Consider the following 24,597-nt stretch of genomic DNA (forward strand, 5'->3'; position numbering starts at 1 on the left):
AACTTTGCAGAGACTGACTATTCAAAGAAGTATTCAAGCTTTTCTTAATTAGGCCATTGCAAATTCTAAATATCTATAGGTAGAACAACTCAGAAAATTGTAGATCTTTTTCCCCAAAATGAAAAGTGAAACTATACAACATGTAAGAAAAATATGTGGGAAATAATATTCTATTCCATTAAATTTTTAAAGACTTTCACTGAAAAACAAGCAGTAAAAAAAGCTTCCTAGGTTCTGCTTTTGAAAATGGATAGCTGAAAATGCTAATTTTTTTTTCTTGAATCTGTGAACACTCCTATTAAAAATAAAAGATGCAAATAAAACTTTTTTTTTTTTTTAACAAACTACAGCTTCTGAGAACTGCAGGAGATTTTTTTTGTTATTAGTCCAGAAAAGCTCTAATGTTAAACTTCAAAGCAGAACTTTACAGTATATAGCTGAGAGTTCTAAGAATCTCACATGTCCTCTGTTTTGTTTATGAAAAAGTTGAGTGTAGTTGACAATCTACACAAACACACTGCCTGGCTCCCCAGGCAATGTTTTCGTACCACCTAGCTCCAGCATCTAGTTTAGACAGTGATTGCAGAGGCAGCTCGAGGAAGGTTGTCCTTCCTCCTCTTGCCAGCTCCAGCATACCGTCAGAGCAGAGTGACAACTGCTCTCCCTTTCCCTGGGACTCACATCTCTGAAGGACCTGTGAGCTGGACTCAGCATAGCTCCAGGCTGCAGGGCTGGCCCTCCATGTTGCCAGGATGAGGGCCAGACTCTGTCCCTACGTAGTGGTAGATTTTGAGCTCTGGCCAGCCAGGAAGGTGGTGTTTTTAGTGACTGAGCATTTGTCGATGATGCATTAGCCTAAACATAGTCCAGCTCCCCCAAAACATGAATTTTTTTCTGCAGAGCTATCAGAAGTAAAAACTTTTGGTGGCTAAAATCAGCAGATAGATCTCTGAACGACGTGACTGAGACACTACTCCCACAGGCAGTCCTTTTGAAGGCTGGTTCGTGATGTTATTATACAGCTGCTTTTGGGATAAGTCATGTGTTTCAGAATGTGCTTCCCAGCGCAACTGCAAATTAAATGACTGCTGCAGATGCAGATACTGTGGACAGCAAGAGATGTCTGCCTGTGACATTTTCTTTCTGCGAAGTGAACAACAGTGAACAGAGTACAGGAAGTGACAATAACCAGCCTTAAATTACTTCTCTGATTTCTCCTATCAGTGATCTGGTTTCCCCCTTCTTGTGTTACATGCACATATTAATCTGAAAACTAGCCTGACTTGTGAAGAAACTCCTAGAGAGCTGGCAATTTTTTGTTGGCTTGGAAGGATTTATGGATTTATCTGTTCCAGGGATGTTCCATCATTCTCAAATGCTGAAGCTTTGAGTGAGTTATGGCCCTGAGGAGCGTGAAATGCAACTATTAATAATTGGCAGCAATGGGATATCCTTTATGGGCATCATGTGCCATTGTCAGTAGATCACAAAACTGCTGTTGACCTTAGATGGAGAAAAGTAAAGGATAAAGGTCATCTTTATTTCACCTACACAACAAAATTTTGAAAATGGCTTTTCATGAAAGCATTAAAGCTCTGCTGCACAAAACCCTTGGGCGGAGCACTACTGGCTTCCCCCACAGACTTTCTGATGATCAAAGTGTAGTAGAGGCACCTTAGAATTCAGTACTACTGTAGCAGCTGTAACTAACATGCTAAGCTGAAAAGACACAGGTTTTATGTTTTTCTGTGTTCGTGTGGTCCTGTGACCTTCAGAAAAAAACTTCTAAATGTTTGGGGTTTTTTCTATGTCTCTTTTAATAATGACAATAATACACAGAAGTACCTCACAGTCACAGGCATATTTCAAGTACAAGTGGCTAGATATGAAATAAATGACCTATCTCTGGACACTCCAGAGCTGGTGTTAAAAACATGGACCACCTTCTTTTTCCTTACGCCATGGTATCTTTGTATCCCATTTAATTTCAGCCAGTTGTCCTAAGTCTTTTCCCATAAACAAACTATGGATACTTGTCTTCATATTTATCATGGCCTTGGGTAGATTGCCTGTGGGTGGCCACGTGGGCTTTCTCAAGCCTATCCCTCAACCATTTTATGAGGAGCCACTGACTCTTTAGCCAGTCATCTTGGCCCATTCATCACCCATGACATTATTCTTTATGTTCCAAATGTCTGCAACCTCTGCCCTCCTCCCCCCCGTATAGAAGCTCATACTATCCCCTGACACTTCCAAAAGCAAAACTCACAACTTTAATAATTCACAACAGATTTAAATAGAATGACTGTCTCCACCATGCCTCAAACTCTGTTGTTTGCTTATTGGTTTGTCTTTATATGCAGATGTGTAAACCGCTCTTTATATTTCTCAGGCTGAACTGAAGACCTATACATTCAAATTGAAAATGAGCTGTGACATTTTAACCTTGTGCTATGAACCAGTAGTAGGAGGAGGATCTCCTGAGAAATCCTTAAGACCGTATGTCCAGTAAACTGCTGTGCTGGGGCTCAGTGCAAGAATCTCTGGACAAACTCCTCAGCCTGTGCTGGACTGGACTGTCCAGAAGGTCAGACTAGATGATCATGACTACCTGTACTGCTCTTAGCCTTTGGGAACCAGTCTCCTACAAAGGCAAGAATGTAAAAGCAGTCAAACTGTCAATCAAAGTCTTCTGGTAAAGTCAGCAGGTTCAATAAAACTGAACATCTTTGTGTACAGTAATGCTACAGTTGTATGCGTTAAGATTTCAGTTGCCTTAACTTTTGTGACTGTGAATATTACTTTAACTGGCAGTCATGTCACAGCAGTTGTATGCTGAATGGATTTTCTTAAGCTCTATCAAAAATAGGTATTACATGGACTTATCTTCCTTGACAACTATGAAGAGCCTTTTTAATTGACGTGGTAGAAGGCTGTCAAGCTTTCAGTCAGTGCTTGTCTCCAAGTGCCAACCTACCCCTTACAGTCCTGAAAGTAAGGCTGATGGAAAAACAGGTACTGATCATTTCAGAGACACCTGGTCTAGAACTCTGGTAGGAAAGATCCTACCAAACCTTAAGCAACATCCACAGCTGCAGAAAGCACATGGCAAGTTCAGAGTCTCTCTCTTCATTGTTTATTCCTTGGGTAAGCTATGAAGCTACAATCCATTGTCTCTCCTATCCTGTTCTTCTCGAACCTTTTCAATGGATTTTATCTCAGCAAGATCCAGCTTGCAAGAAACATTTGCACTTGTCAGTAAATGGAGAAGAGGGTATTATGATACTTCGCAGTAGGCTGCAACTGAGAGTGGAAATTATGAAAATGTATCCTTTCTTGCTTGACTGTAGGGATATCCTTTGCTAGCCAGTCCCTTGGACAATCGTATCCAGGGATACTTTGAGTACTGCAGACAGATATCTCTGCCTTTCAGCCTGCTTTCTGTGCTGTTGGTCATTGTGAAAGAGGTTTGGTCTAGATCTGTCTTTTTGAGCGTATTGTTGTCTGGGGTGGTTAGTTGTCACTGGAGTAATTCATCAGCGTCTTTCTCTTTGCTGCTTCTGCTGGTGCTATTGATATGCCTGTGTCAAGGTCTCAAGTACCACAATGCCAGCAGGGCTACACTTGAGAGATTGCAGGCTTCTCTTAAGAAATAATCACAGATTCAGTCCAGTGGCGCATGTTTGGCACAGCCTTAAAACACTTCTGCTGATACTTGCTGAAAGAAGAGTTAAGGCATAGTGTGCTGGTGGATAGGTGAACAGCCTCAGTACTAAAAGGCTTCCTACAACCACTGTGCTTATCCCAATGACTCTACTCTGATTTAAACCCAGATGAAACGAGATGATGCATTTGCATTTTTGCTGTGTTCGTCTTTTATGGTCATACTGTCCCATATACTTCCAATGCACCTTTATCTGAGTCATCCTGCATCCGTGGTAATCTTTTCTTCCTCCCATCCTTAAAAGTGTGCACTCCTGACACCAGGCATCATCAAACTTGAATCAAACTGCCTATATAAGAGATTATGTTTGAGTCAGGTTTCCTAGCTAGGTCTGCTTTTGTCATGCCTTAGTGAACTTTTGTGTGGGCAGCTGCAGTAGTCATTGTTCTACCAAGCCTTAAATCTATTTTAGCCAATGCAGAGAAATATCAGAGGACCCAACTCCACCTGTATAGGATTCTTTTATAGACAAGAATAGAGCCAGGTGTTCCCTCAGCTCAGAGTGGCTGCCTCTTGAATTTTATAAAGGATTTCCTCTAGAGACTATTCTAGTTAGATACTTTTGGATATTGGTAAAAGCATTCTGAATTCTTCAAAGTATTTGCCTAAAACTGTAGTGAATTCCTGTGAAATAATGACCCTTTACTTTCATCACATGTGTCTCTCTGAAGATGTGTATAGGTTCTTGAGGGAGACAGACCCTGTAATCTGAGAAGATTGCTTTGGGATAAAATATTATACTAACATCTTATCTCTCAAACTCAGAGAAGCATAGAAGTTTATAACTGAAAATCTGTCTTTTCATGTGATCACAGGTTGTTGTCTTCAGAGACAAAAAGTAGTGACAATGTCAACAAACACTCCAGAATCTGAATTTCATTATTATGGTGAATGAATCTAGACAAATCTAGCATGATGAACACAGAAAGGAGCATAACTTTTGTGTATTGGTTTTTGCATCTTATGCAAATAGTCTCTGGTGATAGACTGGATCCAACTTTGCTGACCAACACGTAAAAGGCCAGTTGTAATGGGAGCGGGCTTTTCTCTCTCGAGTAATCATTAGCATGTTGGAAAGCAGTAGACAGAAAAATGATGATGATGAACGTTTTGAAAAAGAAAAAGAGGTGTTATCTCCTAAATCCTCCATTGGGGAATGTGTGATAAGTGATCCATACAGATACACTCCTACAAGATAACCCTTTTTTTATTCTGTACCATATGTTCAGGAGCAGCAATCATATTTGTCTTCATGCTGGAGGGAGGGTGGAGTGATTCATTCCAGAGCAAGGTTAAAAAAGAAATACACAGAGCAACGGATTCAGAAATATGTCTATGAATGTTCTGGGACACTTCAGAGAGTAAAGAGGCCAGTATCTGCAGGCAAATCCAGAATGCACATGAGAAAACAAGACCGAGATGAAACCTGTGGCAGGCCACTGTGTATTTACACTATGGAGTGAGAAATTGCACTAGTGGTTACAAAAATATTTCCAACCATTCACCTTTTCTATGGCACTGCAAAAATTTGCCAGCATGGTCATTAAAAAGCAGCTAATTTTCTGAAACATAGCCATGAAATTTAGTCATGACAGAATAAATTCTTTCCTATTGCTGAGGTGTTAAATCAAATTAAGAGTTCTTCAATAGTTCATTGAAATTTAATCCCTGTGAGTCAGAGTTACACCTTCATTAGGTGCAAAGCCACATGAATTTAGGACAAGGCTATCTTTGACTTGTGGCTTATAGTCAGGCTAATATGGAACAGGGAAACACATGGATTGTGGGGAATGATTTGGCTGTGTGTGTAGTTTCTGTTGGCTGAGATAAGTTAATTTTAATCTGCCCACGAGGAACATTAGATAGTAACTTCTCCAAGTTATGTAAAAGGCAGCAGCTCTTAGAAGTTTTCTGCAGTGCCACAACTATTTCCACTTCATCCCTGAACGTAGCACTTTTCAAACACCAAATAATAATTTGTGGCACGGTCACAGTAGGGCCAATATTTCCCAGGTCAGACCTAGGACAAAGATTTGCAACTGAACATGGGGAGATAGTACAAATCACACCTGCAAAGACAGTGTTTACATGGCCAGGAAAGGACTACACCCTAAATGTCTCTTCTGAAAGCAATCCTGAATCTTAAACTGGATAAAAATCCACTGAGGTGCTTGGGCATAGGATTTTTCTTACCTTTAAGATCTTTTGCGAAAGGCATAGGGAAGGAAAAAGGGGTGTGTTCTGCCTGAGATGTCTCCAGGAACTCTGGAAACAAAGGCAGCTCCAAAGCAGGCTTTAAGGACAAAAGGCAGCGCTTGTTAGACCAATCCCATTTTGCTTCTTTTGCTACATCTTTTGGGGGAAACGTGAGCATTCCTCTTACAGACATCTGCATACAGGCCACATTCTCCCCTCTCATTTAGTCAAGAGTTGCTGTTCAGCAGGTTTGCAGCTTTATTTCTTCTGCTGGTGACTTTCCCTCCTTCTGTCATTTTGGTGAGGCAGAGAAATAAGGAAGGAAATGAAACTTTAAAGAAAAAGTATAAATCCCTTCTCTCCAAAACCAGCTGACTTCCCCAGCAAACAAGTAGGAAAGGTCATCTCATCAGTCAAGATGCTCAAGTCTAGCCCTCATTCTCTCCTCAAGCAAAAAGACAGGCACTGTGTCTTGCTGAAGTCCTGCCACAGACTGATGGTAGTGCCTACCCAAATTTCATGCATTGTGGACAGCACTGTCCTGGTGCAACCTAGAAAGGGGATTCAATCATCATTTAAGGAAGGGAACTTGGAGGCCAGCAGCTGTGTATCAAACGATGCAGAGGCAAGTTTAGGACTCCCAACCAAGCCCACCACAGAGAAGCCAAAATGAGCAGTTCTGCTAGCAGAGCACAGCTTTACAGGACTTCATAAGGGACTAAAGTTCTTGTCTACTTTATTCCCTTGCTCACACACTCTGAGATGCCCTCCAATACTTCTGGGGTGATCACTTGTTGAGAAAAGAAGGAAAAACACTGAGGGCAACAGATTTTGTTCTTTCTTGACTGCAGATGTAACGAACTACCCTGGCCCATATAGTGGTTAGGGAGGGACATGCTCAAGCTTCCCCTGAAGGATTACATTGGCTATTAAAAATGTTGAGTAGAATGCCCTTATTGATAATATTAATGATAAATATATGTGTGGGAAACAATCATAGAACTAATGTACTGTAGAATACGGTGCTGGCTGTGCCTTCCAAGAAGCCTGGAATCTTATACTTCTATGTAAAAATTTTTTAAGAGTATTTATTTTGTCCTCCTTTCTAGGAATGATAGAGTTTGGTTTTTTATTTCTTAGTCTTTTCAGAGGGGTCACCCTGAGGTTTTGATGCTGCTTGATGTTATGAATCAATGTTCAGCTTATCTCTTTTGCTCCTAAATATCAATGAACATTTGGCAAATTTCTACTACTGTTCATTTTGACAGGATGAGGACAGTATTCCCTTGCCTGATAGTAGAGGTGACAAATGATTCTGTATTCTCCAAGTGGGCAAAAATTAGTATCATTGTGTATTTAACTTACATTTTGTTCCATGATCTTCTATTTCAGCTCTTAGGGTCATTTTTGCATGTCCTACATACTTATGCTATCTGGAGCTACAGCAGGAAAGCTCAGAGATTTTATAGCGTGAAGAAGAGAGAGTTTTGCAGGCTTTACACTTGAAACTGCAGAGCAGAGAAATCTGCCAGTCTCTTCATTCATTACTCATTTTTTTTAAAGTTTTTCAAGGAAAGATAAAGAAAAATCCATTCTTTCATTTCACTTGCAACAGTACAGGGCGCTCTTACACATATGATTCCACAGTATTTATAGAATTTTTCAATTACATTCTTCACAAGATTATTTCCTTTTTCTTTAATGACCTCATATGGATGCCTATGAAATGTAGAAGCTTTAGTTCTACTGGTGGACAATGAAATATCCATGACTGCAAAAACCTTCAGGTGTGATGACTAATAGTTAATCATGGTAAAGAAATAATAAATCTAGCAGATCTGGATGTAGCTACATCAGCAGACTGATAGCATACCCAGCATTTGTTGTAGTTGGTTTTCATGTGAAAGCTTATTAACTTCCTGATCAGCTACTCATTGTCTGAGTCCATTTGATCCTAAACCCATATTCAGCAAAACTGTGCAACTTAAGCTGTAAGTGGGTAAATCTCAGGAGCCAGATGAAACTTTAATCAATCAGAGAAGTTGAAATACGAGAAGAAATTCTGGTCTCTTCTTAATGTTACACCATCAGACCTAAACAGATCAGTTGTGGTTCTCTGAAATAGAACAGACACACCAAATTTGAGAAGTCTTATATTTATAAACTCATTTAATGCTTAACCTTGCTTAAAAGTAGGATTTAATTCCCTTCCAAGTACTTCCAAACCTTCTGTGTACTTTCCGTGAGTGAGAAGTAACATGAGGAGGGCCAAATATGTATTTGCAAAGTATATGGCTAGTGCCTGGAAGAAGAAAATCCAATAGACACTGCTCACGCTTTCCTCTTTGCAATGGGTTCACTATTGGGATGCACATCCTGGGATTCTGGACCACTTACAGTCAGTTTTTGGGTCATGCTTTTAGCCTATCAGATGACTCATGTCAGCTTCCTTCCATTTTCTGGGTCTTATTTGTAGCATGTAAAGAACTAGTAGACTACTTCTTTAGTACATTTTGTTCAAGTACTGAAAATCTGAGACACTTGCCTAAAATCCTTTAGTGGAGAAACATATTTCTAAGCTATAGTATCATGCTACTATTGGAATCTGTGATTGACTTTTCCTTTTTTGACTCCTGGGGTCATTATATATTAAAACACGTTTTCTTACTGGATGGATTTTACTTTCCTTTTCAGTAATGTATTTGTCACTCTTCACATGGTAGGGTTTCAGTCCAGGCTCAGCTTTGAAAGAAGCAGGGTATCGCTGGTTGCTGGGAAATGCTTTTATCTAATTTTGGTATCACAAACTGAAAGGATTTAACTGTGTTCTGGCCTTTTGTAAAGCATTCTGAATTTCAACATCTCCATGTCTTTCTAGCCTATCTAGTCCTTCTAGCCTTCCTTTTCCTCTGCTTTATATGCAACACCCAGAAAGTGGCAAAATGTCAAACCTGTGCCTTAGGAAATGCCTTTATTACATATCTATGTTGCTTCTTTTTTTCTGCCTTTTTTTTTCCCTCCACTAGGAGACAAAGCTTTTGACCACTAGTGATTTTTGCACCCCATGTTCTCATTCCACAATTGAAAAACCCACCTTTTCCCCCAGTGTTACTGCAAATATTGCCCTGAATCGTCCTGGTTCTCTTTACCTTGTGCATTGTTGTGCATGTTTCACAGAGATTTTTGTTGCAAAAGATTTTATCCCTCTTCTAACTCAAACTAAAAGCTTGATGGTTTATATGAAAAGATTGTTTTTCAAACTTTCCCCCTTTTATTTTTTCAATAAGTTTTCTTAATTTATAAGAAGCAAGCAATTCTACTGTATCCATTTTAGATAGTAAAAGGTGCTTCCAGTGTTTGCTGAGAAGCTACAGGGTTAGGTCCTCAATCTTGCAGTTTCTTTTCTTGCTTTTCTACCTGCCTGTGGCGGTAAAAATCTCGCCAAATAGACTCCTTTTCATGTTTCTAAATCGTGGCTATGTTCTTCTCTGAATATAGGTATACTCTGGCTGTATCTTTGGTGAGTTGATATTTCCTTAGCTCGTTTCTGCAGAATTGGCAAATGCAGTCTTCCCTTCCTCTCCACTGGGAATTTAACTCATTTTTTCAACCTCATAATGAGAGAGATGCTCGATATTCTGGTAGATAACCATCCCCAATCTCTTGAGACCATGCACAACGAGTTCAGTTACTGAGGTGGGGGAACACTTGCATGATATGTGACTAAACTTTTTAATAACACAAAACTGTGTCTTAAACTGATGTTGAAGCACTTCTTTACACAGACTGATTTATCAGTGTATACACAGTTTCTATGGGTAGTGAGACCTCCGATTCACTCAATAAGGCTCTTTTTTTTTTTTGTTAGAATAGTTACAATAGTCCTGTCAGCTCTTAGCTGGCACCACACTTCTCCCACCAGTGCAGAAAGATTTTGTGACAGAAGAACCTGAAACAGCATGGTGGAATATTTTTGATCAGTCAATTACAAAACACAGGAGGACATAACTTCAAGCAGTGCCTGGAATTTTTGTCATTCCGGCACAACCTTCCAGAAAGCCTGTGTGATAGGACACAGAGCTTCTGCAGGACATATGAGTTGCAAACTAGCATAAGTGTTCTGTGTAATAAGCATGAACTAAATTGCTAGTAAGCCACTAAAGATCCTCCTCTTCACCTCAACTCACATGAGCTCTTACAGGAAAGGGGATGGGCAGCTGTCAACCACTATAGGATCCCAGGCAGATCTCTTTGATCCTATCACTATAATTTGCACAGATGTCACTGCCTAGAAAAAAAGTGGAAAGTCCCAGCTGTAACTCAAGAAAGGACAGCATATAGCTGAATCTCACAGCTGATTTCTGCCAGAAAAGAAAGGAATCCCTTTTGCAAATTAATTTCCTCTGAGCTCCTAAATGTGCTCATTCCTTCTAATGTTGCTTCTCTTCTGGGAACCTCTGTTGTATGGTAGGATGTCTTTTTTGGTGTAAATGTCCAACTCTGCATAAAAAAGCTCAAAATTACTTCAGTCAGAGAGAATAAAAATAATACTTTAGCCAGGTGGATGGTCCATTTGTCTAGAAAACCCTGGGAAATGAGTGTCCTGGGTCCCACGCTCTGCTTGATGGCTTGAACCCACCTTTCATGGATAACTTTTATCTCTTCCCATCTTTAGAAATAAGGTAGTTGTAACATGTTGTTGCAACTATCAGTAGAATAATTTACTGACTTTAGATATTTTTTTATTAATCTCAAATTTACTGTCTGGCTTTTTGAAACATTGCTGTAAATTATGATAGCTTTCTAACTCTACTTTATCATGGTACAGAATGAATTTATTAGTATGACTATATATTGTTTCCATAAATACTTCAGCTTCACATTTACTAACAGAAATATTATGTGGGCTTTCAATTACTCTGCTAATAGGCTAAAATATATTTTAGTTGGATTTGAATTAGTGTGAGGATTTTTTTTTTCAGAGGCATATAATATCTCAGATATATTGAAGTGAAAGGCGTTCTGTGTGTATCTGAATAGCTTGGGTGTGACTGGATTTATCTTTTGTGCTGTCAAATGTTCCTAGGATATGTCTACATTCCATTTAAAGATAAAATTTAATGATCAGGGCACTAAATGCCTGCTGCTGTCATGTCCACGTGACAGAAATGATACCATACATCAGGTAGCTTGAAAGGCTAATTTTGTGTTTTCATACCAACATTAACCAAAATAAGGTTCCAGCACAGAGCTTGCATCTGGACAGCTGAACTGAGCACCATCATTGATTCAGGGCATTATGGGACAGTTCTGGCGGTCTTCATTCATCCATAAGTGCCTCACCAGTTCTGCCTGCCTGCGGCTCCCTATTGTTTGCAAGAATCTGGTTGGGAATATTAAAGAGAGAGGAACATTACCTCTTAGAGCAACAGCTAATGGAGGGGAGCAGAATACCAAGGTTCCCCTTTCTCAGCCTTGTGCAGTAATGTCCCCTAGAAGCCTATGCTTTGTTCTGGCACCTGCTGAATTACTTCAGTGCATTCCTAGGGCACACTGTTCAGCAGCCTATCAGGTATCACCAGAAATTTATATTCTCTGAGCATTGGTTTAATATTTGGGTTTTTTTTTCCTTTCCCCTGTAGCACAGGGGATATTCATTTTCAGTATCTCCCTGGCTCACCATCTTGTGACAGACATATCAATTGCTTTTGGTTCTGTCTTCTTTTCTCCACCTCCCACCACACTTTTCCAAATGATCAGAAAAGAGCATAAGCAAATTAAGAAATAATGACACAATATGTACTGTGTTCCATTTGACAAGATAGATTCTCTGAAGGGCAGCTGGATGCATGAGTGATGAGCAGACAAGATTCAGAAAAGCAGGAGGGGATTTTTGTTTAATAATAAATGTTCCATCTGAAGGCAAAATTATGATTATATGTCATAACCCCCAAAAAACTAATAAAATAAAAAATGCAAGAAATTATTCACGCTGGGCTGAGTTAGCGTTTACTGAACAAGTCTGGCTACCTCCTGGTATTATCTGACATTTCCTTATGTTGACATGACTGACAGAAGAATTAGGCCCTGTTGCTAATACTAACAACCCTCTTTTTTCCCAGGACACCAGAAATACAACTGTCATTTCTTTGAGATGCAGGTCACAGTAGGTCTCTGTCTTTCTCAGATTCTTAGATTAAAAAATCTTAAATCAGGCACCAGAAGGCTGTGAGATCTCACACAGTAATATACTTGGTACTTTGTATTTGTTTTTTGATTCCTGAGGCTTTAGGATGATCTGAAGATATATATTCAAGGGCTTTTTTGGAAATTTGAAGGGTCAGAAATAAATCTCTATTGTTAGCTTACTTAATTTTTAATAATATTTTCATTTCTACTTCTATTCCATGACTGCAGAAACTGGGGCTTTCCAGGATAAAAACACAGCAAAAAATTACAACAATATGTACTGTAAAACTTCCAAGGAAATTACAAAAGTTGGCAGCAGAGAAGAATGCCAACTGCACAGTCCTAATTTGTCAATTACTTGCTCTTGCTCCCAGGCAATACATCACGTGTGACATTTTCACTGCAATTTATATCCTTCTAGTTTTCCTCTGATATCTTTTTGCCCTTTTCCCCAGCATTCTTACTCTCTGTTGACCATCTGAACTCTTTCTATTGCCTTGATTCACTTCACTATCTTTCCAATTCTCTTGTTTTTGCTGAAAGATCTTCACTGATGTTTGCACTCAACCATATATTATGCTGTTTTTGTGGTCTTGGTCCCCATTCAGTGCCCACCTGGACTTCTTCCATCATTTTGATGGCAGCCATGTGCCTGATAGTGTCCTGCCAAAGGATGCTTTGAACCTGTTCATCTTTCTATAATTTTCTGCTGCTCTGACACTGCCAGAGCCACCAACGTTCATTATTCTCTTTTCTTACATTCTCTCTCACTTCAAGCTCCTCTTCCTTCTTTCCTTACCTGTCCTCAGTGAAATAACACCTCATTACTACCTTTCTGCTAAGAAGCAAGATCTGTGTGCCATTGAGCTACATCCACCAGGCTTTAAAGGATACTTTATGTGGTCCTTCTTCAGGCAATGAGCTCCATCCTCTGGTTACCCACTCTTTTCATTTGCTTTTTAGCCAGTCTTTCTACAGTATGCCACCATTGATACTTTTCCTCTCCCCTTTCTCTACGCTCCTACTTTAATCCCACTGGGCCTGAAGGTGGACACTACACCTGAAAAGTCAGGCTCTATCAGACCCTTCTACAATACTTTAAAGGAAGTGGGAATCAACAGCTTTTCAGAATTAGCTTCAGAATGGGAACAAAGGAAAAAACCCAAAGATTTTAAAATAGGGGACAAACTTGATGAAATAAATGAACATTTTTGGTTTGAGATTTTCACTGAAAAATGAAAATTGGTCAGATTCCAGTATTAACATTTTCCGGATTGATTTGTACTTCTGAGAGAAATCAGGGTAATATTTTACACTTATGTGAATTCATCTTTGTGTAAGAGGAAATTTAAGAATAGGAATGTGCAGCGATATTGATATTTTCACTCTCAGGCATTACTATACATGAAAGTTAGTGTGCTAACAAACAGAAACATGATTTTACAGAACACTAGCTATTTCACCCTGGCACACGTCTTCCTCTTCCTTCTCCCCTCTTCATTACAAACTATAGTGCACAGTGACAATGTTTAGCAGTGCTGTTTAGCAGTCACTTCATAATTACCATATAGGCTACAGCTGTCCTTATAAATTAATGAGGGCCCGGAAAAATTCCCATGCACCAGAATGCATCATCTATACTGCTAATGTCTTGGTAAAGTTCCTTGCATGCTTTTTCCAGAATGGTTCAGGACCTAATATTCCAATGGTTATTTTTGATATAGAACTTTCTGAAGTCACTCTGGAAGAGAAGAGAATTTACCAGCAGAGATATGGACCACTTCTCATGAGGTGTCTGCCCTGGGACAGAGCATATAGACATAGAATCTTACAGGAAGAGTTTGGGTTGAGCAGCTTAAGCACAGAAAATTCACACCCAACCAATTAGGGTATTTTATTTTTTCCTCAGACACAAACATTTAATAAATAATCATGACTTTACATTTTAAACTCTTAGCATTCACTTCAAAAGGAGAAATTGTATTGCAATATAGATAGTATATAGCCCTGGATAGTACAAAAAAAAGGACCATCAGAAAAGCAACGTAGTCTATCAGGCCAGTATAAAACTGAGTCTTTGGAGTTGCAAGTGCCTTCCCAGTAGAATTGCCTTGACAGTTCCCTGCAAGTTCTGTGATTAAAGCAGTTTCAGGCTAAAACTAGATGGTATCATACCCCTCTTGCGATGGAGAAAAGGAACAGAATTGCCTAGCCAATTAGCCTAATCTGTCTTTTCTCTAATTTGTCTGTTTTGCATAACCACAGTATTAACCACCAGCTCACTCCTGCTAATCCCCAGTGCTACAAAGAAGAAAAGAACCCGTTTTTATATTACAGTGTAATCATAATATCTACTAATTTCCTTCCATACACTACAGGCCTCTTTTGGAAGGAGATTGCTGGCATTATCTCCATTTTATGAATGAGGAGACTTACAGTACAGCAAAATGATTTCTCAGGAACTGAGAGTTACTGATAAAGTAGAGCCTGATATCACTGTAACTGATAAAGTAGAGAATAAAACTCAGGTCTCCTAAATTCTCAGCACAGTTGACTTTCTGCAAGCTTCAGTGCTCACTTGCTTCTGGGATTACGAGTGAAATCTGCAGCAAGCCTTTTCCCCCTGCATTTCTAAGTAATTTATTTTCTAATTTTCTTAATATCACTACAAACTGAATCAAATAATTGCAAAATTGCTTGCTTTCCATATGTTGTGTCTACAAGGACATAACAAGGGCTTTTTAGTGGTAGCAGTGGAAAATAAGGTTGACTTCAAAGTGTGTTAGCACTATCGTTCCTTTTTTTAAAAAGGGTCTCATGGTGCCATTTTGGTGCTTTCACAAAATGAGATGTAAATCTCCATGGATCGAAGGGAATCTATTGTTTACAAAAGCCCTGAAAACTTTCACCTCAGCTCCATAGCTCTTCATCACAAGAAACTCTCATAGAAGCCTCTCTATTGCTGTTCTGTTTCAGATGCTTATGCCATGCCCCAATCCTGGACATAGATCTCCTCCTCTTCCAATAAGTGATGCTCTTGTGCCAAAGGATGAGAGAAATTATTTTGTAAAAATTTGTAAATTAGGAACATCTGTTGTAAGACTGACTATACTTATTCCATTCCTTAAAGACAAGATTTTCAGAGAGGTCAGAACCATGTTCTTATATGAATAGTTTCTTTTCTGGGGTATTTTTGTCTTCAGGTAGGATTCAGAAAGTAGCTTAAGAATTAGGTAACAAAATCCTGGCACCAATGTGGAAGAGGTTTGCCTGCTCCATCTACCCCAGGGAAAATAAACCAGAGGCGAAAGACAGAAATTACTGGTTCTTATGTGTCTGGACAGTGAAATTTCTGTAAGGAGATTTTCAAATTTCTTTTTGTCCTAGCTAGGACTACATTTACACTTACACTGTTAACATATTTATTTGTTTGCTTTCCCAGTCCTCACTGTTCCCGGGCTCCTTAAACTGTACACATTATAATCTATCATAACCTACAGTTGGTTTAAAAATACATGTTTTGCTAGTTGATGTCCTCTTGCAGTTAGTCAACTCTTAGTCTTTTTTTCTCCTAAAGAAAAGGTAGTATCAAATTTCGATCTCTATTCCCCTTCTGTGATAAGAAGCATCTCTGCGAGATCACACTGCCTTGAAAAGCAGGTGGACAATATCAGCCTCCTTGCCTCAAAATACTGCTGCAATTAAGTATGTTTGCTATCTCAGAGCTAACAAGTGAGGACTAGGATCTTCTGAGTTTCAGAAGTTAACAACTTTCAAAAGCTGTTTTTGATCTCCAGTGAACCAGGATATAGATTCTGGCTACCTGGAACCAACTTCTGTGTTTAGCTGATGAGTTGACTGAACACAGTCTTGCAGGATCTTTTCCTAGACACAGATTTCATGACCTGTTTTAGTTTTGTGGCAGCTCCTGGTTATTGAGTCCCAATGTCAGGGCATGGTCATCCATGATTAATGAGCTAGATGTACAGAACAGCCATGTAGAGACTCCCCCTGTTAGGCAGCAAAGCAAAGATTGAAGTGGCATCTTACAACTACCCATGTTGGAGACAATCAAAGAGTCATCAATATCCCAGAGTAAAAATGTGTCTGCATCGATTTTAGGTGTGGGGAATGTTAAGAGATGTCATCCATCATAGCTGACTGGCAGTATGTTTGGGGAGAGTGGGCTAAAGCATGGAGAGACGCCAAAATACTCTTACAATTTGGCAACTTTATGAAAACAAGATCATCTTCCCTGCAAGCTAGAAAACTGAGTCTGAGATTAATTACTTAACTCCTAGTACTCTTGCACTCGGTGATTATTCCTATGCTCAGCTGTTCTTTTACAATAACTTTAATCTGAATATTTTACAAGAACATTTGAAGTTTATTTACAGAAACATCAAAAATTCTTCATTTTAGATGTATATGGAGAGTTGATTGCTTTTTCCATGATTGGGATTGCAACTGTGATCTTTTGTAAAGCTATTATTAGTCCCAATATTATCATAGCTGTAGCTCCCAGGACTGACTGAGTTCAGAAACTACTCAGTTTCTTTTAAATGCTAAGATGATCTTTTATAGCAAGTTTTTATACAGTTAATGTGGCCCAGCTTTAGAACTGGTTGTGGCCTCGCTGCTGACCATTTTAAAATTAACTGGCTTTACATTTCATGCCACTATCACCACCTGCCAGTCCTTGAAGTATTCCAGGCAGTCACATTTCCTTGGAAGCTTGTGTGTAATCGTATTTGAAGAAAACAGGTTGCAAATGATTGAAATTATCAGTGTTCACTCTGTGTAAGTTGGCATAGTGTGTTAGGCTGAAAGACTGTAGTTCTATATGCGTAAGATATGTGCAAAGTTATATACAGTTGTTTGCTGTTTTCTTGGAGAGAATATAGCGGTCCCTCTGTTTCATCAGTGCAAAACAAAAGGAACCACTCTAACAGATGGTGCTATAGCTCTGTTTTTCGAGAGTTATGTCCCAAGTCCAAGACCTAGTTTATAGGGCTGACTATTCTTTCTGCTAACAGTGCTTGCTTGTAATGAGGTTTCACACTGAAATAATTTCTGAAAGACTTATGCACTGCAGAATTTTTTAAGCACACAATTGGGACTGGTGGTGGAAAGCGGAGTATAGCACTAGGTGATACAGAAGGAGATATGAAACAATTGATGAAGCTGTTCAAGAGTCTGAAGGTCATATGTTTGAAGATCAATAGTATTCTGTTATTCCATATAGTTTCCTTGGTGTGTGCCTATGAAATTCCTTGAACAATTCAACAGAGTGCAGGCATTGCCCCAGCTGCTGTGGCCAATCGTGTGTTGTCCTCAGAGCCACAAGGAGAGGAGAACAATTAGAAATAACTTGAGACCAATCATTTCAACTATTAGAAACCATTTTAGGAACTGTATCTGGAGTTTTCCAGGAGGACTGCTTTATGACTTCTCGACTCATTCTGAAGAGCTCATCTATGGTTGTGCAGAACATCTCCATTAGGATGATGAATGTGCCAAGAACCTTAAATATAACATCAAGTAAACCCGCTAGGTGATGTTTATATTCCAGCTGTTCTCACCAATATTTCTTTTCCTTACAGAATTTCTTTGTGTGTTTGTTTGCTTTTTAAAAAGGAGCCACATCCTCGCCTGTGGCCAGACTGAAGGGTTGTGTAAGTGGTGTGAATGCATAAATGCAAAGATGATCAGAAGTTCATCTTTGCAGTTCCTTGACATTGCTGCTTCTCTGTGAAGGCCTGTTCCCTCCCACTACATAGAAGGGCCTCTGCAGAGCTGCAGTTTATGCTAGCTGTGATGACCATCTGAGGCTAAGAAAGCCTGGCACTCCCACAAGGAATATGCCTTTTTCCTCTGACCAGGCCTTACCATCCCAATTGTAGTCACACCAGCTTGCTGTGTGGTGTGCCTGTAGGGCTCCCTTGCTCCTGGTGCTGAAGATCTGCAGCTCTAAGTCAGAATGGGCTGCTTTTAATTTCAACTTTTGTCTCTCACTCAAGCCTGTTATGTGTAAGTAAAAAGAAACATGCATGGGGTATCTCTGTTATATTCTTGGCTACTCACCAGGCACCAAATCTGGGATTCTCCAGAGCATTCCACTAATGTACTGCAATTTTCACCAGTTTGAAGTGGGGGTAGACCATGTTCATGCTCATCTGCTAATTTTGAATGCCAGGGATGCTCTAATATTGCATGAGTTCAAATGACTGCTTAAGGTTTGTGGCAGCAAAGGATAATATCCATAAATGACCAAACCTGAAGTACAGCTTGGGCCTAGGTATTTGTTTTTTGAAAATCAATTTACATTTGATAGAAATTTTTATCTTAAAGAAACCTTCTTGTTACCATCACTGCATCTTCCTACCTCTCCTCACACTTCCACAGCCTATACTGCCAATGCCAGTATTTCTTCTTCACTCACACAGAGGAAAGTGGTTGCAGGGAGAAATTTCTGGCAAAGAAGACAGTAGCTGCATTTCTAGGAGATATTTTCCACAGTAGGGAGTAGGAGGATGGAGAAAGTAGGTGGGGGAGAAGAGAAAGAGAAAGAAATGGCTGCCTGCCTTGCATTCTCATGAGAAAACTAAATGTAGCCCCTTGTCTCCACAAGGTAAGCAACCTCTGATGTTACACAGTAAATGTTCAGGCACCCGTGAAGTGATGTGACAACGGCCAGGTTCAGACTCAGCGAGTGCAAGGGTCTTTTGCACACTTAGAAAGGACTGCTGTTTCTAGGCATATATTTTTATTCTGACTTATTTGTTCAGATTTGAATATACTTAAGGTCAGGACAGATGCAAGTGAGGAGAAAAAAAACCCAGACTAGTTTGGTCTGCTTTTCCTTATTCCCTTTATTGCATATTTGAGAGATGGTCCTCTCAAATATTCAGCGTTACTGAATGCTGGGATGTTGGACCCACAGGAGCTGGGAAGCTTGAATGCTTGTTTAAATTTTATGGCTCTGACTCTTCTCTGCCAGTATGCAGCACAGTAAACACCACACTGTTCTTATGTTTGTTCTCCTCTATTTTCCCTTAGTGTCAAGAGTAACCAATTATTTTTTCTATTTTTTCTTCTTTTTTTTTAAAGGATGATTCCAGCTACAAACAAAGCCTTTGTTGTAAACAACCTTGTTTCTGGAACAGGCTATGACCTCTGTGTCCTGGCAATGTGGGATGACACGGCCACAACCCTTACTGCCACCAATATTGTGGGATGCGCCCAGTTCTTCACCAAAGAAGACTACCCTCAGTGCCAGTCGATGCACAGCCAGTTCCTGGGTGGGACCATGATTCTGATCATTGGAGGAATCATTGTGGCAACTCTGTTGGTATTCATTGTAATACTCATGGTCCGTTATAAGGTCTGCAACAATTCCCAGGGGAAGATGTCTAATGTCAGCAACGTCTACTCACAGACAAATGGAGCACAACCAGTACAGAACGGAGTCTTGCCCCAAGTCAACCCCAAAGTGGTGGTGAGAAATGAACTTATGGAGTTCAACTGTCAGTCTGCACGGAGCAGCATCTCTTCTTCCTCCAGCTCTGCAAATAGCCATGACTGTGATGACTATAGCCTCCAAAGTGAACAGGGCACATTGTCCAGTAAGTGGAGGCCTCCTTCCAGGTCAAAACACAATATTGACCGGCTAATGGGAGCTTTTGCCTCCCTGGAACTGAAATGTCAGAAAAAGGAGGAGATGACAGACTCCAGAACTTCCACGGTGGCCCGCCACTCGGACAAAGAGCCACTGCTGGGCCAGCCAGAGTCCAAATTTCGCAGCCTCCTCATGTTGCCTCTGGAGGGCAAAACTAAACGTAGCCATTCTTTTGACATGGGGGACTTTGCCACATCTCAGTGCTGCACCTACCCAAAAAAGATAACAAATATTTGGACAAAGAGGAGCCTCTCGGTGAATGGCATGCTTTTGCAGTACGATGACAACGACTTAACAGGGGCAAAAGGGACTTTTGGGAGCTCAGAGTGGGTAATGGAAAGCACAGTGTAAATATCAGCATCTCCCCCTTCCTCTTCTCCCCTCATGTATAAGGCGTGGTTTGTTGCAGGGCCATGCATTTAGAAAGAGAGGGGAGGAAATGTTTTCAGTTGTACTGGCCAAAAAGATAGGTAAACAAATAAGTAACAGGGATACTAAATGAGAAAGAAGGTCATGAAATGTGAATAGGCACGTATGGCACCATTCTCGTTTGGCCCCAACTAAACCATGTGTGAATGTTTCAAGGAATTTGCTAGTTGTATTTAGCATTGCTTTCCAAAAGTTACTCAGAATCTTGGTGAACCGTCACACAGGCTTAAACAAGGAGGATGAAAAGGGGTTTAACAGCACAAGTTTAATTTTACCGGGTTTCTTGTTTTTGGTTTTTGTTTTGGTTTGTTATTTAAAGGGCACCTCTTTCTTTTCTTTTAACAACAGAAAAATACTTCTGTGAGTATAAGACTGGTGCTAGGATATATATGGTTGTCACTGCAAGTGACTTTCTCAAAAGTGCAGGGCATCCACAGGGACAGATCAGAGCAAAATGTTCAGCATAATCTCATGGTGTTAACTGTGACAACTGGGAAAACAATACTTCAGGTTGAGTGGGCTTTAAAGATTTCTGTTCTGTTTTGCCTTGTTACTGCTTTTAAGTTTTTCCCCACAGCAGAAAGTGTTTCCATGCAGTTTTTGTTTTCTGCTTTCAGTCTCATCAAATCCCCCACATGAAAAGGAGAACATGTACAAAGGTCAAATTTCTGATGAACTGTATAACCCACCTCCAATGCCACCCCTTTATGTCCTAGGAAAAATTAAATCTAGGGCTAATAAATTAAAAAAAAATCATCTTCTTTCTTCCATCTTCTTCATAGTCTCTGCTTGTCAGTGCTTAAGGCAGATTGCAGCAGTTATTGATATCTATAGGGGTGTTGCTACCAAAGATGGGAAAAATAGTGATGAAGATTTCCTATTAAAGGATAAAGAAAGGGAAGAAGAAAGTAGCTCCCATGAACTGTCCACATTATGAATACCAATGGCTTCTGGGAAAGGTCACACTGTCACTCTGTTCAACTGACAAAGAAAACACAGACTTTCACCCTATTGTGACAAAAGCTTTTTGTCTGTACAGTTGGTGACATAGCTTGAAGGTATCAGAATCATCGGAAATGTAAGTTTTTCAGGGGATAGGGTATGTTCCCAATTAGCCAGAAAATCTGAGTTAAATTTGGGTGTGTCAGACCAGGGGGTCTCCCATGTGTCCCCTCCATTACAGATAGCACTTCCCCAGTCCCCAGTGTACTCCTGCCCCCTTGTCTCTCACCCTCACTAAAGTACTTGCTAACTTAGAACAGGAGCTCTTTAGGGCTTGTAAACTAATTCTCAAGTTTGTATTTGGGGAGCATTGCTGTTGTGGAAATGCACACGGCCCACCAAGCAGATTTCATTGTCCTTAACGACTTAACTGTGATCTCCAGCATTTTGGTGGCTAATGCAACTGTCCTTCCATCGTTTACCTATTTCTTGGCTCCCAATGATCAGCTGTTGGGAACCATTCTGAAGTTGCACATTGTTACTATGATTTTGTAAGACATGTGGAGAAAGGGTGCAAGGCACAGAGAAAATAACACATGAAAAAAATTCTATGTATATTTTTTTTAAAGGTGCAGAGATATATTGTGACATGGCTGTGTACTTGATCTTGTATTCGTCATGTTTCCTACTTGGAGTTTTAGAAAATGACATCCCTGTGATCAGAATATTTTTTTTCCTTTATTTTCTTTCTTTTGCTACAAAATGTATAGTAAAAAACATTCTTGGGGAAAAGAAAAGTACCTGCTTTTCATTTATTTTCTGGTCCGCGATCTTCTTTGAAACCTACGTAAGGAGCAGTAATTATTTTTTAAATTATCTTGAAAATGTAGATGTTTGCTTTATCTGTCCCTTAAACTATCTTTGACTTCAGGATTTTAGGTATAAAGTAGGAATCAAGAAATACAGACCTTCTTGGAATGCATGAGAAAAGATCTTGGAAAAAGGCATTTCACCTCTTTATCAGTGGTTGCATTTATACAGATCTATATCACTAAGGTATTTTAAACTCTGATCCAAAATGCACAGAAGTAACAGGAAGACATTTTAGGCTTAGGACCTGACTTTGTAGGGTTTTGTTCAGATTATAGCTCACAGCCAACATTAATATATTCAAAAGAGATCCAGTAAAACTTCGTTTGCAACATCTTTTTAGTGCCAGAATCTGCACCATTCAACTGTCCAGCTGGCACTTCCATATTAACCATTAATGACATTTATATTTATGTTGTACTGAAGACTCTTAAACATGTTTATTTAATTATTTACTTTTCCTTTTTACACTGTGGTGTGGTTGGACTTTTTTATTATGTTGCTGCTGCACTTCAAACATGACATCTGGGTTGTTTTTAATTTAGCTGCTAAGTTCGTCGACAATATTAGCAGCATATGCAGCTGTGAATTTTCAAAAGCAATATCCTATATTATTTTCTTTATTAAAAAGGAAAATATCTCTGACTTTCTCATACAAGATTAGAGGAAGTAAGCCAACAGATCCTGTTTTAAAATAATGGATAGTTGCCAAAGAACCTAGGTAATAAAGTCCACAGTCTAACAGCTGCATTTAATACTGTTAACCGTGATTTTAATTCATTTAGCTTTAATTAATGAGGCTCAATCTACACCAGCAAATTTGCAAATACTGAGCAAAATGAAACAAGCACCCAGAAATTACCTTTGGTGCTCACAGCATTTGGGAGGAAGAGGGCACAGGGACTCATAGGTGAGGCAGGGAGCTCCATGGTGAGCCAGCAAGTGGCCAACCCTTAGAGATGGATGGAGCCAGGCTGGTGGTGCCAGTGCCTGGGCATCCTTCAGGTGCCACCAGCCACTGCCCTGCTTACACAGATGGCCAAGCAGAACTCTGAAATTACCCTGTGGCTTCCCCTTTACCATTTCCAAATGTGCTGAAGACAGCTCTGTCTTTTGGGTTACATGCTGAATCCACACCCTAATTGCTAATGCACAAGTGTAACCCCAGGGTCCTCCACACACAATCTAACCCATCTCTACCTTGCCTTTGTTTTGCCTCGATTTTCACATGTGCACCTCACTCAGCATCTCTGGATTTTATTATTTTTCTGTAGTGCTGCTGCATGGTAGAGATTCTTCCTTGATCCACTTCTGAGCGCAACTGCACGCCAGTGGCTAGTGAAATGATGTGTAGATATCCACTTACCTGGGTGTAATAAATATTTTCACACATCATTGAGGAGGTGAGCTAGCTCCAATGGCCTAGTCCCCTGGCCTCGCAACCCTACACTGAGAAATTTATACAGGCCTCAAGAAACAGTGCTGTCTCATAAATTAACTTGTGGTAGTGTGACATGCAGCTGCACCAACTATGCTTTAGATGTAAGAGTCAGGTAGAGCAGATAGTAAGGAGGACAAAAGAGATCAACAAGATCCTTCTGGAAAAGGAGCCTGTGAAATTAAATGTACTACAGAATTTAAAGTGAAGCCTACGGCAGTAATTAAAGACAACTACATATGAGTATTTAACCCCTGTAAATTAATTATTTTGACATCTCTAATAATAGTGGAATAAGCTTTTTTCTCTAAAAATATCATATGCCATTTACTTGAAAGAACAGGATATGATTCCACTGTGAAATTCTGCACATAGTTAGTCTTGCTCAAAAAAACAGCCCAAATCCCCAAAATATCATCCTGGAGACTATTTAAACAAAATGACAAAATGGAAATTTCTGAAATTAGTGTTGATATGGATTTCATTTGATATCTGCTACGAACCAAATTGTTGTATGAAATGAAAATCAAAGTGTGTGTGAGCATGTGTATGCCTGTATGTACATATGAGTAGCTAAGCAGACCATACTATTTGCTTACAATTTATATCCTCCTTACAGATTTCATGAATTGGAACATATTTCTGGTTTCAAATGTATTTTCAGAGTTTGCCAGCTCTAGAGAACAGCAACCAATTTGTTTTCCTCTTACCCTTAGAGGAAGATAACTTTTTATATGCTTCCAAACTATACCCAGTACTTAGTTACAATTTGAATTAATTCACTCATAAAGCAATGCATAACAACAAAGCAATGAAAGGTACCTCTGCTCTGCATTATACAAGACTGAAAAGGTGGTAACTTTTCCTTTGCTAAACCTGTTATATCCCACACCATGGGACTGATTTGCTCTGGAAACAGAAGAAAATAATATTCCAACAGATTCTGCTTGTTTCATTCTCACTCTTCACCCAGCAAAGGACTGCAAAGACAGATGACAAAAAAGAGCCCTTGGAGGTGTCTGAGCAAGTGCAATAAATGCAGCAATTATTTAAGCACATTTTAAACTCAAGGCCAATGAATAATTCCACCTAATAACCAAGAAAACATTTTAGTCTTTGAATAGCTTGAAT

At 39.6% G+C, this 24,597-nt stretch overlaps 1 protein-coding gene across 1 annotated transcript in view; it reads left to right on the forward strand.

Moving 5' to 3' along the window:
• LRFN2 (leucine rich repeat and fibronectin type III domain containing 2) overlaps positions 1 to 21,940 on the forward strand; it is a 162,546-nt gene extending 140,606 nt beyond the window's left edge. Inside the window, exon 3 of the mRNA XM_075089125.1 lies at positions 19,220 to 21,940. Coding sequence (XP_074945226.1) covers positions 19,220 to 20,138 — 919 coding nt within the window. The 3' untranslated portion in view covers positions 20,139 to 21,940. The remainder of the gene's footprint in view (positions 1 to 19,219) is intronic.
• Positions 21,941 to 24,597: the final 2,657 nt, after the last annotated feature.

Source organism: Phalacrocorax aristotelis, chromosome 3 (assembly GCF_949628215.1).
Source record: "Phalacrocorax aristotelis chromosome 3, bGulAri2.1, whole genome shotgun sequence".
NCBI classification, from domain to species: Eukaryota; Metazoa; Chordata; class Aves; order Suliformes; family Phalacrocoracidae; genus Phalacrocorax; species Phalacrocorax aristotelis.